The 20,448-nt window shown below is 35.0% G+C and overlaps 1 protein-coding gene across 1 annotated transcript; it reads left to right on the forward strand.

Moving 5' to 3' along the window:
* The first annotated feature begins 1,842 nt into the window (after nt 1-1,842).
* Nucleotides 1,843-19,477, forward strand: SUPT4H1 (SPT4 homolog, DSIF elongation factor subunit). The gene is made up of 5 exons (XM_053704614.1): nt 1,843-1,985; nt 5,242-5,348; nt 11,502-11,557; nt 15,624-15,677; nt 19,162-19,477. The coding sequence occupies exons 1-5, from the start codon at nt 1,917-1,919 to the stop codon at nt 19,227-19,229; spliced, it is 354 nt and encodes a 117-aa protein (XP_053560589.1). The 5' UTR covers nt 1,843-1,916; the 3' UTR covers nt 19,230-19,477.
* The last annotated feature ends 971 nt before the right edge of the window (nt 19,478-20,448 follow it).

Here is a 20,448-nt window from a genome sequence, read left to right on the forward strand (position 1 = left end):
CCAAACGGTAAGAACACTGAAAAATGGCCTGGTCACTAAGGGGTTAATGCAGACATCCCAACTCTCCCTGAAGTTCAGGGAGTCTCCATGATTGTAATAGCGGCTCCCTGATGCCAGGAAATGGAATGCAATCTCCCTGAAACTCCAAGTACCATGATCCAATGTGGGCCAAATCCGGTGTTCTGGTAAGAGGGGGAACTTTGGAAAACAGCGAACCATGTCACTTCCTGTGACGTTACATCAGCTGTTTCACAAATTTTGGACCTAATGCGCATGCATGCCAGCGTCATCACATACCTGGCCCCATACGTCACTGCTAAAATATTTAGAGCTGTGAAATTCCGGAACCCTTTCTAGAGCGCATGTGTGGGATTTTGTATCACAAATGGTGCGTTCATGGAAAGCTGTTTATTCGGCTCCTTGGCAATATTCGGAACTCCGCCAATTCATTGTTCTCTTTGTTAAAGGGACACTGAACCCAAAATTTTTATTTCGTGATTCAGATAGAGCATGCAATTTTAAGCAACTTTCTAATTTACTCCTATTATCAATGTTTCTTCTTTCTCTTGCTATCTTTATATGAAAAAGAAGGCATCTAAGCTTTTTTTCTTGGTTCAGAACTCTGGACAGCAGTTTTTGATTGGTGGATGAATGTATCCAACAATCAGCAAGGACAACCTAGGTTGTTCACCAAAAATGGGCCGGCATCTAAACTTACATTCTTACATTTCAAATAAAGATACCAAGAGAATAAAGAACATTTGATAATAGGAATAAATTAGAAAGTTGCTTAAAATGGCATGCTCTATCTGAATCACAAAAGAAAAAATTTGGGTACAGTGTCCCTTTAATCAACCAATAGATTTACTGCTGCAACAAATGTTTAAACAAACACTGAGAGGCTTTTTGTCATGCACGAGCACGGAGACTCAGCTTTAGAGTAGTAGTAGTAGTAATGGGAGTAGTTACAGTGGGGGGCAGAGTTCCGAATATTGCAGAGGAGCCGAATAAACAGCTTTCCATGAGCGCACCATTTGTGATAGAAAATCCCACACATGCGCTCTAGAAAGAGTTCCGGAATTTCACAGCTCTAAATATTTTACCAGTGACGTATGCGGCCAGGTATGTGATGACGCTGGCATGCATGCGCATTAGGTACAAAATTTGTTAAACAGCTGATGTAACGTCACAGGAAGTGACATGGTTCGCTGTTTTCCAAAGTTCGCCCTCTTACCAGAACACAACGGAAAAGTGTTTCTTTAAGGAATGCCCTTAGTTGCTGGGACATTATAGAACCCTCAAAGCATGCATCAGTTACAAAAAAGCCCCCACTTATTCTACTAAAATAAAATAAAACACAAATACTACCTTATTTACTGCACGTAATTAAACTTTGTATTCTAAAATATTTACGCATTCAACAAGCGTACGATCAGTGGAAAATAGGTTTGTTGTATGTGGTTGTGCAATAAAGCTACTTTTTTAATGTGACTTTAGTGGGAAGCTATGATAAGTCCCTATCTTATAGGGACTTATCGGTTAATAATAAACAGTGATATACAAAATGGCTGGTAGATTCTGCCATATGGAATAAAATACACTAAAATAGAAATACCCTTGCCGTGCGTGATGATAAACAAGTATAGTCTTGCTACGTTAGGGTAAACCAGAGCGCTAGCCGTTATTTTACGATTTTGTTTACACAAGACATACACATCTATGATATCAGCGTGTCTGGTAACAATAATACTACTTGTCTTTTTTATTTTCTCAGTCTGCCATCTGTCTTTTGGTCGCGCAAGCGCACCAGTAATTCAGTGGAACGTTCATAATAGGCACGATTTTAGCACGAGTCTACAAACAACGTAACAACCACTTCCTGTTTGATGTGACGCACTTCCTGATCGGTAAAAAAAATGGCTTTGGAGACGGTACCGAAAGATTTGAGGCACTTACGAGCATGTTTGTTATGTTCCTTAGTGAAGGTGAGGGAAGTACCGTAACATAAATCTCTGTGCAAAATATATGTGGGGATTAGGAGCGTTTAGTAGTTTAATTAAATGGTTGCTTTCAGGGATAATGTGTGATGCTTTGGAGTCCCCATTGGCCGGTTTAATGTATAGTTTGAGTCATTTAACGAAGATACCTCAAGTTGCTTATGGAATTTTCATAACGATGTGATAATATATATACACACACCACATTATAAATACGCTTTAAACAACATTTATACAATAAACGATCGTGATCTAATTGTGGTTAACTTTAAGTGCAGTATGTTTAGCCTATGCGACATGCTGTTTTAGTTCTGTATAGAAGCAATTAGCTGCTATATGTTCATTTGAGGCTGTCTGGCACCTGTAGACCACGTTATGCTAAATTTATGTCCAAGTGATCTCATACATACTGTTGCAGCCACCATTATACCAGGTGATGTCTGAAATCAGATGGACGGATCTTGTAGTTTGGCAATCCTTTAATCTAAGTTATCAGCCACGCAGATTCTTACCTAATAATATACACAAGTTTTACATATGTGTTACTACATTGTAAGCTTTGGACACACACATGCGCTTATATTTATGGCACTAATTTGTCATCAGAGCACCCAGCAATATTTACAACATAACTATAGCATTACAGGGAATTCATTTAAAATATTTAAGGACATACAACTTTTTTTTTTTTCTTTCAAATATAAAGATTTGGTATAGTTTCCATGCAATGACAAACTTTTGTGTGAATTTCAACCAAATATTCAATACTTTACATTGTTTTCAAATGTATCATTATTTTTTTGTCTACAGTATTTGTCAATAATTTGTCGTGTTGCTTTTTTATAAACAAGTAACAAAATACGTGTATAGGTTGAGACATTTGGATTCATATTATAGCGCAGTACATATTCATTCAGTAGATGTAATTGAATCTTGTATGACACCAAGGTATTCACTAGTAAAAAAATAAATTTAAAAAAAATCTACGTAGTAAGCACAAAACTAGTTTTACTTTGCAAAACTAAGTGAAAAAAATAATTGTTGCATTTGTTACTATTTAAACACCACGATAATTTATGCTCTAAAAATCTGAATCATATACAAATTTGTAAGAACAGTGGAAATAAATGTTCCAAGAACAGTGATGTGTAAAGGATCCACTAGTAGAACTTCACACTTTTCAGGTTATCCAGATCCTCCTTTATATTTACTACAGTCTGATCCCCCTAATCTTCCCTGTTCACCGTTTAGTTCTAATTCTTGACACTTTTTTTTTTTTTCTTTTTAACTAAGCACTTATTTGGAAGGATTAGTTATGCACCTCACAGATTTCCATTTGTTTTGGACAATTTTAAGCAGAACCATATTCAAAAACAAGAGAAAAAAAACAATATTTTAAATGTATAGGCCTATATAAAAAAGTCCTCACATAATCAGTCATTATGTGGTGTCTCCACTGCAGTTGGAGGTTCTTTATATTGTATTCTCGTTTCCATTTTTGGCTAAATCATCTGCATTTGAAGAATATAATCAATGGTCTCAAAGTTTCCAGGACAGGTCAGATTTCGACAAGGTAACTTTGAGGGAATATACACAGAGGGAAACATTTATGAGTGATATCTTCTTTATAATCTACAATATTTTTGTTGTTTGCTGTTTGTCTATTTTTATATAAACATTCCTTATCATTTTACCTTTTGTGTTCTCACTTCTAAGATGATCTACACCCTATGCCTTTAGGCAGTTATGGGAAGTTCTCAGGGAACGAGTACAAGGTTTCTAGCCATCCAAGTTATCATGTCACTGCTTCTATTGATACATCATTGGGGAAACTGTTGACAGTTTACAGAAAAAAATACTATATATTTTTTTAAAATGTGTTATAAGTAAAGTTTGTTGATTTTCACTTTTTAATGCCGTTGTATTCCGTCACAACGGCACTGGGCTTTAAAGCCGTTATGACGGAATACGACGTCATCGCAAACGGCTGTCTTGAAGCCTACTAGGCTTGCAGGATTTGATCGCGGTCTGGAGGGCGTTCCTAGCGTCTTAGGGACGCCCCCCCGACCCGATCCCATAATTGAAATCTCGCAATCTTTTGCACAATCATGTGATTTCAATTTGTCTACATCGGAATTAGCCCAGTCATGAAAGGGTTAAACTTTGGTTGTCTGGTACTGTTTTGTTTTTTTGTTTTTTTACAATGAAGCAAAGCTCCACTGTTTATGAAAGTGGAGAAGCTTACCAGAAAGGTGACAGTTAAAGGGACACTGAACACAATTTTTTTTTCTTTCATGATTCAGATAGAGCATGACATTTTAATCAACTTTCTAATTTACTCCTATTATCAATTTTTCTTTGTTCTCTTGCTATCTTTATTTTAAAAGCAGGAATGTAAATCTTAGCAGCCAGCCCATTTTAGGTTCAGCACCATGGATATCGCTTATTGGAGGCTTGCATTTACCCACCAATAAGCAAGCATAACCCAGGTTCTCAACCAAAAATGGGATGGCTCCTATGCATCATATTCCTGCTTTTTAAATAAAGATAGCAAGAGAACAAAGAAAAATTGATAATAGGAGTAAATTAGAAAGTTGCTTAAAATTGCATGCTCTATCTGAATCATGAAATGCAAAATTTGGGTTTAGTGTCCCTCTTTAAGGTTGAGAAGAAAACCTATTTAATATGTTAAACTATCATAAAGCAAATTTAGGGGGCAGATATGCATTTTGAAAAGCTAGAGAAGACTTGCTAATAAATACATGTATCATTATAAAAAAAAAAAAAAAAAAACAGAAGCTACAGGTACATTTTTTTTTTTTTTTAAGAGCTGTGTCAATTTGTTAACAAGTATCACATTTTAGAAAAGAAAATGCTAAAGGTGGTACTCTAAAAGTGTATTATAGGTTATTTGTAGAGCGCCAACACATTCCGCAACGCTATAAGTATAATTATACCTCATAAATTCATGTCCTGACATTCATAGAAGACAGATTTAAAACAATCAGATTCAGATTGATTAGATTTGAATTCTTTCCATAACATATTTTCCTTTAAACAATAACTGCATGGATGTTTATAAGATCTGACTTTTTAGATCCTAAGGATTACAATAATATAGTGGGAAAACACGTTAGTGATTTTGTATTTTTGTAGTTAGATGTTGCTTATTTAGCTATTTTGGGGTCTGCAAGTGGGATTGAACCTAAAAAATGTATAATATTATGTTGCTTACTTCCTACAGACCATTGATCAGTTTGAGTATGATGGCTGCGATAACTGTGAAGCATACGTACAAATGAAAGGAAACCGTGAAATGGTTTATGACTGTACCAGCTCGTCCTTTGATGGGTATGTTTCCGCACCCTGCTTATACTCATTATTCCTCATTACTACATTCAATGTGTAAAAATACAAACGTGCACTGTAATGTGGCATAACAAGATATGCAAATGAGTGTAAATAAAATGAAACCTCTTTTCTTGAAGTTTTTTTTTTGTAACCTAATAGCCTCCTTACTGTGAGAATTGCTTTCTAGATAGAACATAGTAACTGTCTGCTGTTTAGAAAGATTGATTTCTCTGTTAGCAGAATAGACACTAAAGGAGATTAAACAAAAGGTTTCCTGCCTCTCTCTAGTTATGAGAGCCTCCATATTGAAATCTTTCTAGTGCTGATGAATTTGCACAGCAACTCAGATACCTGAAGCCAAAGGGACATTAAACCTGCACATTTTTTTCATGATTCAGATAGAGAATGCAGTTTAAGATTTGCTTCTGTTGTTATATTTGCTTCACTCTTTGTTATTCTTTGTTGAAGAGATATCTAGATAAGGTAGCATGACAGGAAATAGTGCTGCTTTCTAGTGTTCTTGCTAATGTCTAACATAGGTGCAAAACTGCTGCCATATAGTACTGCAAACACGTGCACACTCCTGAACGTACCTTCCTGCTTTTCAATAAAGGATAGCAACAAAAACAAAGAAAATAGAAGTAAATTGGAAAGTTGTTTAAAATTGCATGCTCTATCTAAATCATGAAAGAAAAGTTTTGGGTTTTATGTCCCTTTAAACCTAGGTTCCAAAATGGTGGCACATGTGATTGAAAGGAGGTGCATGAAATCTATTTAGGGTTCTATTTATCAAGCAGTCGTGGATCGGGGGCGTATATATGCACCCCTGTTCGCTGCAGCTCGCCTCTGCCAGAATTCAGCATTTCACAAGAGCGCTATTCTGCCCTCTTGTCCTACGCCACCCGCGAACAGGAGCTGTCAATCTCCCCGGTTGGACAAGACCGGGGAGATTGGAGAGGTTAGTGAAGTAGCGGTATGATGACCGCTGCTTGATAAATACAGACTGCAGGTTCTCTTGTGAGAACCTGCAGGTTCTCTTGTGAGAACCTGCAGTTGTAATGGGGCGAAGCCTTTGATAAATCGAGCCTTAGTGTTTGTTGACCCTTTTTAAAAATGTTGAATCGTATGTAATTTCAAGGCCATATAAACTATATATTCTCAAGGGTGAGCAGTTTCAAGTGAAATATGCGCATTATGAGTTTAGCTCATATTCTGTGTAGAGAAACAGAAATTAGAGAAATCTATTTCAACATAATGTACATAGCTCAAGGGATGCAGAATTTTATAGTGAAGCATTCATATTGTTTCTTGAGAATCATTCACTTCCTCCCCCAACATGTCCTTTCTATAATACTTCTCATTAAGCACTTATTCATCCATTAAAAGTGAATTTATAGCTACATGAGTTCTAGAACTCTGCCATAGTTTCCAGGACAAAGTATATCTCTGGGAGCTTTTCTTTACGTCTTAAAGAGACCTCATATTTATAGAACTTTTGTTAAACCCTTAAAATTACATTTTAAATAAATATTAAAATGTAACAGTTCTTATTGTCTTCTGTAGTTTATCTCTTCATTGCCAGTTCATTGAGTAGTTCTTTTGCATTGTCTTTTTATTAAAGGGACATGAAACCCAAAATATTTCTTTCATGATTCAGATAAAACATACAATTTTAAACAACATTCCAATGTACTTCTATTATCTAAATGGCCTCATTCGTTTGATATCCTTTGTTGAATAAATATCAATGTACATGGGTGAGCCAATCAAACAAGGAATCTATGTGCAGCTACTGAGCCTATTTAGATATGTTCTCAACAAAAGATTTCAAGAGAATTAAGCGTATTATATAATTGAAGTAACTTGGAAAGTTGTTTACAATTGCATGCCCTTAATTATAAAAATAAATAAATTGGGTTTCATGTCCCTTTTAAGCATTTGTTGATTAAGCAACTGTACTATATTAAGTGGTCCTTTTTAAATAATGAAAAAATGACATACCCTAATGTATGTAATTTTATTATTAGCAACTCTGCAACTCTAACTCCAGAAACTGACGTGCTGCTGATTGGGTGACTAATAGTTTCTGCTTGGGACCAGCAGTGCTCTGTGGCCCCCAGCAGTACTTTTGATTAACCCCTTTGTGATGGTTAAACACAAAGAGTTTTGGCATCCCTAGTGTTAAAGGGGCATGAAACCCAAAATTTCAGGAGCAGCAGTGCATTACTGGGAGCTACTTTTCAAAAAGTCCCGGCACTCAAAAACCCTTAGACGCAGGTAAAACTTCATCCAGCTTTATTAGAACATGATTAAAAACAAAGAGGACACACATTGCACCATAAAAGCAAAAATAAAAAGGCAGAGTGAGAGAACCTAGACCCTCTGCATCAGGCGCATTTCAGGCCCCTGGGGCACTTGATCATTACTGGAAGCTAACTGCTGATTGGTGGCTGCACACAAATGGCTTTTGTCATTGGTTCACCAGATGTGTTCAGCTCGCTCCCAGTAGTGCAATACTGCTCCTTCAACAAAGGATGCCAAGAAAATTAAGCACATTTGATAATAGAAGTAAATTGGAAAGTTGTTTAAAATCACATGCTCTATCTGAGCCATGTAAGAAAATCTTTTTTTCATGTCCCTCTAAAATTGCATGCTCTAACAAATTAGATCTTTTTTTTTTTCTTAATTATTATGGCCCTTTAAGGTCTACAACTCCTTTTTTTGTTTTTGTTTTATAGAATTTTGAAGAAAGTGAGTGTATATCATATTTCAAGGGGTAGTATAGTCATCTCCATTTTTGTATCACTGTGTATTTATAGTCACTTCCCTCATTTTATCTGACACCAAAATGTAGTCAGAATTAGAATGCCTTCTCTCCAGGTGTCTTGAGCTTTTTGCAACGTATTTCTGTGGTGCTTTACAGACGGACATAACCATGAGTTTCTCTCAGCTCTTTGTAAGTAATCATTTTAGCTCTATACAGGGACAATAAAGAGAGCTCTTATTGCTTGTCCTCTTGCAAGGATTGCAACATGAGAAATAAACATGTACTAGACCCATACAGATGTGCACTCATAAGCTCTATCTTGAAAATGCACTTCCTTGACCCAGCTTCCTACTCTATCACCCAAAAAGCCTCCTTCCCCTTTCCATCAGCTTTCTGTTTAACCCTCTACTATCTGGGTTTTGACTAAATCACTCAAATTAAACCACCCTCATCAAAGTTCTAAATGGCCTGGTTATCACTGCTTTATCTTTTTGCTGTGTTTTATTACTATTGGTCTTCATATCCTGTGCAAGCACTGCCCTGTCATATCTCAACTGATCCATCAAGGTTTCTTTTTTCAGTACTACTTAATCACCTTTGTCACTAGCTACATTAAAGGGACAGTCTACAATATAATTGTTATTGCTTAAAAGATAGATAATCCCTTTATTACCCATTCCCCAGTTTTGCATAACCAACACTGTTATATTAATATACTTTTTACCTCTGTAATTAACTTGTATCTAAGCATCTTCTGACAGCCTCCTGATCACATGACATTTTATTTATTATCTATTGATTTTCATTTTAGCCAATTAGTGCAGTGTCTGCCACAATCCACGGGCGTGATCACAATGTTATTTATATGGTTTACATGAACTAGCTCTCCCCTGTTGTGAAAAGCAAATAAAAAAGCATGTGATAAGAGGCGACTTTCAAGTGCTTAGAAATGATCATATGAGCATTCCTAGGTTTAGCTTTCAACTAAGAATACCAAGAGAACAAAGCAAAATTGGTGATAAAAGTAAATTGGAAAGTTGTTTATAATAACATGCCCTATTTGAAACATGAGAGGTTTTTTTTTTTTTTTGGGGACTTGACTGTCCCTTTAAAGGGACAGTGTACTGTACATGTTTCTCCTCTTTACTGTGTTTCTAATGATGCATTTTATTCACAAATACCTTTTTAATTCTGTTTTTATAACGCTTTTGGTACATTGTGAATGCAGTGTTAGAACCAAACACGTTCATTACAGTGTGAACTTGTAGCCTCTATACAAATGATAAAATAGCCGCCTTCTTCATTTTACATAGTGCAATATTTTTTTTATTTTTTAAAAAAAAAGCACTATTGTAAAACAAAAAAGGCCCAACTACTATCATCAATGGTATATTAATATCTCGTACATAAAATCTTGTTTGTAAAAATGAAAAGAACACAAAAGTTAAAATCAAAAAGTTAGTCTACTCCAGAATTTTTATTGTTTTTAAAATATAGATAATCCCTTTATTACCCATTCCCCAGTTTTGCAATAATATTCTTTTTACCTCTGTGATTACCTTGTATTTACTCCTCTGCAGACTGCCCCTTATTTAATTTCTTTTGACAGACTTGCATTTAGCCAATTAGTGTTGACTCCTAGGTAACTCCACTTGAGTGAGCACACTTATCTATATGGAACACATGAACTAGCGCTGTCTAGCTGTAAAAAAAAAAAAAAAAAAACCTGACAAAATGCACTAAGATAAGAGGCGGTCTTCAAGAGCTTAGACATTAGCATATGAGCCTCACTAGGCTTAGCTTTTAATAAAGAATACAAAGAGAACAAAGCAAATTTGATGATAAAAGTAAATTGGAAAGTTGTTTAAAATGTCATGCCCTATCTGAATCATAAAAGTAAAATTTTAACTAAACTGTCTATTTAAATAATGAACTGACTTAAAAAACTTAAAATATTTTTTTTACATTATAATACGTGCATATAACACACTATATACACATGTGCAATATATCCACAATACCCCAACATATATAGATTTTTTTATTCATGTGCAAGTTTCCCGATTGTACTGTAACAAAAGATTCTCTTTAGGTCACACATGTACAGTAAAAAAGGGGTATTGTTGTTCAATACTGTCTAAAGGGATCATTTTGCTGCAGATTAACATTTCCCCAGTGGCAGAGAACCATCACCCCCACCCCCCTCAGTGAAGTGTAACAAAATGCATTTTGGTGAGACTACCTTCTAACAGTAATCCTTTAGAACATTTTGCCTGCATTCTGAATTGAGATGTGGATCCCCTTTTTATAACGTTGCATTATTGTGACCATCCTTTTAGCATCGGGCCCCGAGTATTGGTCTTATAGCGTGTAAAGTGAGAGGGATAAGGGAAATTTTGAGTAAATATACAGTAATGAGATCTCTCCCTGCAGAATCAGCCCATTTGATATAAAAAAAAAAAAAATATATATATATATATATATATATATATATATATATATATATATATATATATATATATATATATATATATATATATATATATATATATATATATATATATATATATATATATATATATATATATATATATATATATATTAGAGAGAGAATCAGTGATGTTTCGTGGGATCAATCATCCCTTCATCAGACTTAGTCTGATGAAGGGGTAATTGATCCCCGAAACGTCACTGATTTTCTATTGTGCCAATAAAGCACTTTTTGCACAAATCCAACGAGTGCATGCCTTTTTGGAATGGTATTAATTTTGCTTGCTTGCACCCTGCTAGTTGTCTTTGAAAATCGGAGTGCGCTCTACTGTGGAATATGAAAATATATATATATATATATATATATCTCCTACAACAGAAGAGATAGATAATTAGAAATCAAGGTTCCAGCATGGTGGTGCCCCCATACGTCACTGGTCAAAAATAGTTTTCTTACGTATAATAGCATGGGTCTTGCCACCAGCATCAAGACCAAGCTATAATACCCTCCCTCCTGCAGGCCTCCTGAAATTGCACAGTCTCGAACAAGCCCCATAGATAGACCAGCGATGTAAGGTATATCGCTGGCTGTTAAGGGGTTAAAATGGTTTATACATTTTTTTTAATTCCCCCCCCCCCCCATATATAGTATATTATAAGACACTTTGTGATATCACATGATAAATCATTAAATGGTATAACTAAGCAAACCCTTGTATAACTAAATGTTTGTTATAACCCAGTAAACAATGTTGGTGCTCTATAATAAAGAAAAAAAAATTACCTCACGTTAAATTTTTTTTTTTTTTTGGTGTGTGGATCTGCTTACAAGTCATTTTCACAAATTTCCATGTTCAGTGGAGAGTATTTAACTAACATGTACATTGTTCCTGCAGAATTGTGTCTATGATGAGCCCTGATGACAGCTGGGTGTCCAAGTGGCAACGCATAAGTGAGTAACTTTCTTAAGTACATACAGTAAGGTGTCACTCAGGAACAGTATGTGTATCTACTGGAGTTTGTTAGTTATAAATACAATGTACAACAATTTTTATAGTGATGATGAAAACCCGGGCAGTTTAAAGAAGTTAAAGGGCCATTATACTCAAGAAATGAATCGTTCTAATCCAGGGCTTGACAAATTCCTTCTAAGGAGCCAGATATTTCCATGTATGTTTTTTTATTTATTTTTTCAGATAAAGCTGGCAGACATTGGGTTTTTCAAGTGCTTTTATTGTGCACAAAACAGATACAGTGACAACTCCGGGATCTCACCCTTTATTAAGACTAAGAAAGGTTGAGATCCCTGAAAACGTCACTGTATCTGGTTTGTAAATCTCAGCTTGTACCCTGGTAGTTGATACTTTAGGTGAGAGCGCACTTCCTTGGAACATATATAATAATTAGGCATGTGCATTGGGAAGATGGTGGCTTTATGCTTGTTAAAGTACATAGTTCTTGACTACAAAGTGACTTGATCATGTTAATCTTGTCATATTATAGGTTCTACTTGGAAAAAATATCTTTGAGTACCAGTGTTTTCTGATAAAATGCTTTGAGATTCTTATTGCGAAAAATGAAAGGCTGCTCCAAAAATGAAAAAGTGCTCAAACAGTCAAAAATGTATTGGTACATGACAACAAATGAATGTAGGTCACAAACAGATAAACCTAACGTGTTTGGCACAGGCACACCTGCGCTTCATCAGAGGTTTACATTGGGCATATTGTAGCTCTGTGGTTACATGAAGGAGAGAAGTTATGACTTCCCAACACCAGAAGATTTAGAGTAAGGTTGTCCTTTTCCAGTACAACTATACACTTTCACAGCCAGTGACTAGATCTTTTCATTGGAACAAAACCAATTTATATAAACGGATTTCAGGGCTCGACAAACCTATGGAGCCACGAGCGCCTAGAATTTTACCCCTGGCTCCTAACTTTGTGGGTTATCCTCCTTATATCTATATACAAATACTGCTGTCTGACTCCTAAATATTTATACTGGCTCCTAAATTTTAAACAGATTTCCGACCCCTGCTCATACAAATGTGGTTATTTAAGAACCTGTGTATCACAAACCATCATATGCACCATGCCCAGAAGCTTATGTATTGAATCTAGACAAGATGGAGAGAAATCGCACAAATATATTTCAGTTTGCTATTACTGTTAATGGGATACTGAACCCAAATTTTTTCTTTCACGATTAAGAGCATGCAATTTTAAGCAACCTTCTAATTTACTCCTATTCTCAATTTTTCTTCTTTCTCTTGGTATTTTTATTCGGAAAAAAAAAAAAACAGGACTGTAAGCTTACAAGCCGGCCCACAAATAAAGATACCAAGGGAACAAAGAACAATGTATAATAAGAGTGTGTATATATATATATATATATATATATATATCTATCTATATCCTTAAAGGGACACAAAACCCAAAATTTCTTTCATGATTCAGATAGAGCATGAAATTTTAAGCAACTTTCTAATTTACTCCTATTATCAATTTTTCTTCTTTCTCTTGGTATCTTTATTTGAAATGCAAGAATGTAAGTTAAGATGCCTGCCCATTTTTGGTGAACAACCTGGGTTGTTCTTGCTGATTGGTGGATAAATTCATCCACCAATAAAAAAAGTGCTGTCCAGAGTACTGAACCAAAAAAACCTGATGCATTCTTTTTCAAATAAAGATAGCAAGAGAACAAAGAAAATTTGATAATAGGAGTTAATTAGAAAGTTGCTTAAAATTGCATGCTCTATCTGAATCACGAAAGAAAAAAAAATGGGTTCAGTGTCCCTTTAAACAATATGAGGTATAGTTATAGCAGGGAGACTAATCACAGCCCAGGAAAAGAAGTCTTCCAAAATTGGTCCCAGTGTTTTTGATCTCACTTGTATCGTATCCAGAGAGGAATATATATCTCCCGCCCAGCTGATCCTCCTTATATAGGCACCTTTCTTGGATCTAATTGACTTTGATGTATCCCTATGTCTGACTCCCCTAATTCGAACGAGTAAACCCTGCTGTCTTCCAGAGGTGCACGCCGTTCTATGTGGAATTTGACCGTACTACACCAAGATCCAGTTTTCTGTGCGCCCTTTCCCTTTTCTGTTTGTTTTGTATGTATGTGTTAAAGGGCCATATCATTTTAAGACTATCAAACCCTTCAAGACTGTGTTATTAAAGGGATATGAAACCAATTTTTTTTCCCTTTCATGATTCAGATAGAGCATACTTTTTTTTTTTTTTTTTTTTTTTTTTTTTTTTTTTAAGCAAGCTTCCGATTTTATTTTTTTATTGTTAGTTTTGCCTCATTCTCTTGGTATCCTTTATTGAAGGAGCAGTAATGTACTACTGGAAGCTAGATGACCACAATCATTAAGCCAATGAAAAGGCATATATTTGCAGCCACCAATCGTCAGCTAGCTCCTGAGCCTTACTAGGTATGCTTTTCAACAAAGGATATTACGATAGCAAAGCAAATGATATAATAGAAGTAAATTAGAAAGTTGTTTTAAAATTGTATGTGCTATCTGAATCATGAAAGAATTTTTACGTTTCATGTCTCTTTAAACACACCAATCGGCAAGCTCTACCCAGGGTGCTGAACCAAAAATGATCCGGCTCCTAAGCTTTACATTCCTGATTTTTCAAATAAAGATAGTTTAGATGCCGGCCCATTTTTGGTGAACAACCTAGGTTGTCCTTGCTGATTGGTGGATGAATTCATCCACCAATAAAAAAGTGCTGTCCAGAGTTCTGAAACCCCAAAAAAACTTAGATGCCTTCTTTTTCAAATAAAGATAGGAAGAGAACGAAGAAAAATTGATAACAGGAGTAAATGAGAAAGTTGCTTAAAATTGCATGCTCTATCTGAATCACGAAAGAAAAATTTGGGTTCAGTGTCCCTTTAATATAAGAATAGATTGTGAATCTGCTAGACCTGCTGAAAAAAACAATATATAATTTGTGTGAGTCACTCACTGAAATTACTTACAATAGGGTTTAAATGTAAGTAGCAGGCTCAAAATTGATTTAGCAGTGAAAGGGTTAAATAAAACAAACCATTTTTAATATGTCCAGTAGTCACCAGATGTGCATGCTGTCAGAACTGCATCTTATTAATCTGTTGTAAATAGTGACTCTTAAAAAGGACTTTAAGACAATTTTTTTTCTTTATTCCATTTAAAAGTACTAAGTAGTAGTGTTTTGTAAAATGGATGTTTCTGTACTGAAAAGAGAAAATATTGTTTTCTATTTATGATTGTAAATCACATCTACCAATAAAGCAGTGGAAGTTCTACTTATCAACTAGCGAGTCCTTAAAGGGATATGAAACCCCAACATTTTCTTTTGTGATTCAGTCATAGCCTATAATTTTAAAAAGTTTACAATTCACTTCTATTATCAAAAAGAAATAGTTCTGCCATTGAGTGCTCCAGACACACGCACGCTACTGAGCTTCCCTTCCTGCTTTTCAATCATTGAAACCAAGAGAACAAAGAACATTTGATAATAGAAGTAAAATAGAAAGGTGTTTAACATGGTATGTTTTATCTGAATCATGAAAGAAATAGTTTGGGGTTCATGTCCCTTTAAGCTCACATTGTATCCACACAATTCACTGTCACTTTAAAAATACAAATAACCAGCTATGTTTCAAGCAAGAAATAGTTAAACATATTTAAAACATTTTGTTTTCTATGCACGATATACATTTTTACAGTTTTCTCTATTAACAAGTGAATATATCATGTTATTCATGTTTTTAAATATTTGTTCACCGTACAGCACATTCATATCTGCACTTTTTTTCCCTTTATGTATATAAAATTGAAATAAATACACATTTTTATAATGTACTTGACTTTTTATATATATTTTTTTTTCTTTGCCTTTTTTATAGTGTATACAAATCATTTAAATAGACTTAACTTTTATTTCATGAGCTATTGTTCTGTTTCTGCATATTACTTGTGTTTCCATGGCTAATATTACTCTGTTTTTCCCAATCAGCTAACTTCAAACCTGGCGTGTATGCAGTTTCTGTCACAGGGCGACTGCCACAAGGTAATAGGAAACTGCTTGCAAACATTCTTTTGCAATTGGTTATTTTTTATCTGAACTGATGTCTTTTTAACCTCTTAAGGACATATGACGGAATTTTTCCGTCATAAAATAATTGAGCAAACAGAAAGCTGTGTCCTTAAAGGGTTAAAGTTATAACTCTAGTGTGTAAAACCATTTGCAGCTCCGTCCTATAGAGCAGCATTAATAGACTTTTAAAGGGATAATAAACATAAAATGTTTAATTTTGCAAAAAAATGTCCAGTGTCTTTCTGTGTACGATTACCTGTAATTTAGTTAAAGGGACAGTCAACACCAGAATTTTTGTTGTTTTAAAAGATATAATCCCTTAATTACTGATTCCTCAGTTTTGCATAACCAACACAGTTATAATAATACACATTTTATCTCTGCAATTACCTTGTATCTAAGCCTCAGCAGACTGCCCCCTTATTTCAGTTCTTTTGACAGACTTGCATTTTAGCCAATCGGAGCTGACTCCATGGTAAATTCACGTGCATGAACTCAATGTTATCTATATGAAACGCATGAACTAATGCCCTCTAGCGGTGAAACACTATCAAAATGCATTTAGATTAGAGGTGGCCTTCAAGGTCTAAGAAATTAGCATATAAACCTAGGTTTAGCTTTCAACTAAGAATAGCAAAAGAACAAAGCAAAATTGGTGATAAAAGTAAATTGGAAAGTTGTTTAAAATTACATGCCCTATTTGAATCATGAAAGGGTTTTTTGTTTTTTTTTTACTTGACTGTCCCTTTAAGTAAATTGTGGTTCTTTCACTGCTACCCAAGAGGCAGTCGTTGACTCTGCAGGACTCATTGAGCCTGCTACATTCTACACAGTGATTTCATTATCAATGCCAGGTAAATGGGATGTTTCAAGGTTGTTATTCATTGACCGCAAAATAAAAATATAGTTTAAAGGGACATAACAGATTTTTATGCAGTCTCACAATACATTTAATATAGTAGGCAAATGTTGTTTTTTTGTAATGCATCAACACCTTGTTTGCTGCAGTTGTTTTTTCAAGAGCCAAACTCCAACACGACTTGCCAAACTAATCTTGTTACCAGAGTAGACAAAGCTTGTCAATAATTGTGTGAGAAAAATATCCATTGTTTTGCAGTTCCTTAACTGATCATCTCTGGTGAGGCCAATTAGGGACAAAGTTGAGGTAAAGTTAGGCTTGTAAACTCTGCAATGTACAAAAACAGAAAGATGCTTTGCACTGAGATTTAAGCAAATGGATAACCTAGGAAAGATTAGGAGTCCTCTATACTCTCAAGAAATCTTAACACACGAAAAACAAAAGACCTAGGATTTAACTAAATGTGATAGCTAAAATTAACAAGCATGTATAGTTAATAAAACACCTTTATTATGCAAATATTTATCAAAATGAAAACCTGTATATGTGCACAAAGATACATCAAATCTAATAAAAAAAATACCTAAAAAAAGGCAATTTTAAAATCAATAGACACCAAAAAATGCCCCAAACTGATATTAACTCTGGAACATCAAACATCCATGGCAGGGTCAAAAAAAGCTCTTTTGAAAGAACAGATTGACAAAGTACCAAATATAGGTGTAACAGGCATACTTACACTGGTGACTGTCAGTTCTATAGATTCCCCCTTCGCTTGTGTGCTCGCGGTACTCTGTTTGTACTAAAAGTAACTCCTTTACAAGCTCTGTAATGTGCACTTCAATGTCCCAGAATTGGAACTCACAATTTTCAGAGAGATATAACAGGAATAGGAGGCAAAATGAATAATGAAAGTATACTGCAAAAAGTTGTTTTAATACACATAAATTAATCTTTTATATTAAGGGGTTTTTATTACGTCAAAGCTTTCTAAAACATGTTTTCTATGCAGATCTTTTGCAGTGCTTAATTACTGATACTATATGACTATAATGTTCCTGTAATCTAAGCTTATGATTGCTTAAATGGACATATCAAAATATTCTGATGCTGTATAGTCACATCATACAGTTTTAACCAACTTCATAGGTACAAATCTATTTTAAAACTACAGAATTGTATCTACGTAATTCTGTGATTTGCACCATATAAAGGCTACTGATGTTGATTTCAGAGCAGACATGGAGATCTCCAAAATCATTTTGCCCAGAACTTATATGCAAAATGTTAAAGGATCAGTAAATACAGTAGATTTGCATGATGAAAAGACAATGCAATATAACTTAGTCTGAACTTCAAATTAGATTTATTTTTTTCTGACAAATACAAAGTATTGTCTATTTTCACTCCCACTGCATCATGTGACGGCCATCATCCAATCACAAATGCATATACATTTATTCTGTGAATTCTTGCACATGCTCAGTAGCAGCTGGTGACTCAGTGTGTAAATATAAAAATACTGTGCACATTTTTGTTAATGGAAGTTGTTTAAAATTGCTGCTCTATCTGAATAATGAAAGTTTAATTTTAACTTGAGTGTCCCTTTTAAACATTACTGCAATATACTTTAAATTTAAAAATGGTATTTTTGTTACATCATATGGCCAAACTATGATAAAGCTTTAAACCTCCTGATATGTTGGTCCTAGCACCATGTCTGCTTTGTCATATGAGCTAATACTCCTGCTTTTCTCTCCTTGTGCTTGGAGGTGTTTTAAAGGGTTTGAAAAAAACTGTATGGAACACCTAATAGGGCAAATGCATACAGTGCACACACTTGTCTGATAATCATGGTGTATACACATCAGCCAGCAGTTGTATACACGAAATGGAGTTGGTATAAAATCCAACATTTGGTATTTTGGGTTTTTTTCTAATCTGTAGTGCAAATTTACTTAAAGGGACATGAAACCCATGATTCGGATAGAGCACTGGCGTTCAAACCTGTCCTCAGGCCTCCCTAACATGCCAGATTTTCTTGGGTGAGAGCAGGTTTATGATAATCTGTACTAATCAGCTGATTATTTTACCTGTGCTCCAGTTCAGATATTCAGAAATTCTGGCCTGTTTGGGAGGTCTGATGTCAGGTTTGAAAACTGAGAGGATATACTTTTAAATAACTTTCCAATTTTCTTCTATCCATTTTACTTCATTCTATTGGTATTCTTTGTTGAAGGAGCAGCAATGCACTACTGGGGGCTAGCTGAACACATTGGTAAGCCAATGAAGAGACATATATGTGCAACCACCAATCAGGAACTATCTCCCAGCTCATGAGAATACCTAGGTGTGCTTTTTAACAAAGGGTGCCAAGAGAACTAAGCAAATGAGATAGAAGTAAATTGGAAAGTTTGTTAAAATTGTATGTTCTATCTGAATATTGAAAGTACTGTACATTTTTAGGTTTCATGTCCCTTTTAATAAAATAAGATCAGATTTTAAACTGTGTCCCCTTAAGTAGAAAAGTATATTTGAGCTTCCTGTATCTAATTCCCTGTAACATTGCAAATGAACTCATGTATTTTACTATTGCAGGCATTGTACGTGAGCTGAAGAGTCGTGGAGTGGTGTATAAATCTAGAGATACTGCCATCAAGACGTGAATGTCGGAGGGGGGTGTAGCCGAGATTGGGTCTATATCTACGTCTTCTCTTCCGTTGGTTTTATTTTCCTGTTTTGTTGCTAAAGCTGTGGTTTCCATGCTAATGAGGGAGGGTGTTGGCACTGAGCGGCCAAAAACAGACTTTTATTTGCCTTCCCATCATACAGACACTTGAAGAGGAGGGACTAAAAGTGTGTGTGTGTGTGTGTGTGGGGTTCTTCGTGTACAAAATAAACACCATAAACCTCTGCTACTTGTGTTTGTTTTATGAATTATTGGTACACATACACTGATCAGTAGGCCAAGGCTACGTGCCTATAAGAAGCAAGTTTAGTTCTGAAAATGCACCTCAGGATGTTAACTTTTTCTCTACCACATAGACGTCATCCTAGTCTATAAGCACAGTAGAAAGGAAGTGGTTAACAGAGCAAAACTCAAAGCAACTGACAAAGAAAGGTGTTACAGAAAGCGTGCACTGTTTTCCGTTTCAGCCATGAAGAGCATATTTTGTAATTATCTCATACTCACTGATGTTGCATGACTGACATGTATACTAGCAAGTCATATAATATAGCAGGTAGATTACATGCTGGGTGGTTCTTTACTGAATTAAGTTTTTGTTAAAGAAGAGTATCCACAACAGTGATTTCATATTGTAAGGAACATAATTAGATAGCTACACATTTTGATGACTCCAAGTACATTTATAAACGAAAAAAATAAATAAAAATACTTATGTATGATTTTATAGCTAGTACAGTTCATGCTTCTCAAGATTATTATATAACACTGGTCAATACCAATAAACTTTAGAAAAGGTCAGCATGCCAGCCACGAATCAATAGGCGGTAGTTGGGGTGAAAGAGTTAAAATCGCATGCGCCGTGCATTACCATATATGGGCACAACTCTGCTTCATTTGATCTGGTTGCTTTTAACCGGCGAGTTGAAATGAGCTTTGTCACTTCCTGTGTGGTGAACGCAGGCGAGAGTCAGAAAGAGAAGTGGGGGAAGGGTGTAGGAAACGTATTTTACCAAGCCTCAACTAACCATCTACTCAACATTTTTTTAAAATAAATGTATTCAGTATTTTACAGATTTTAGTGTTAACTATTCTGATTGTGCACAGTGTTTCTAATCTGATTATAAAATATACACAGGATTGGAAATTTTAGACTAGTCTCAGATTAGTAAAGAAAAGTATTTTTATTTTTTTTTCCC

Source organism: Bombina bombina, chromosome 3, assembly GCF_027579735.1.
Source record: "Bombina bombina isolate aBomBom1 chromosome 3, aBomBom1.pri, whole genome shotgun sequence".
In the NCBI taxonomy this organism is placed as follows: domain Eukaryota; kingdom Metazoa; phylum Chordata; class Amphibia; order Anura; family Bombinatoridae; genus Bombina; species Bombina bombina.

Bases quoted from the DNA above. Each gene is read 5' to 3' on its own strand.
- SUPT4H1 (XM_053704614.1), top strand. From the start codon at position 1,917: ATGGCTTTGGAGACGGTACCGAAAGATTTGAGGCACTTACGAGCATGT. The intron at 11,558-15,623 runs GTGAGTAACTTT...TTTCCCAATCAG, and splicing joins GTCCAAGTGGCAACGCATAA to CTAACTTCAAACCTGGCGTG. The intron at 15,678-19,161 runs GTAATAGGAAAC...TTACTATTGCAG, and splicing joins CACAGGGCGACTGCCACAAG to GCATTGTACGTGAGCTGAAG.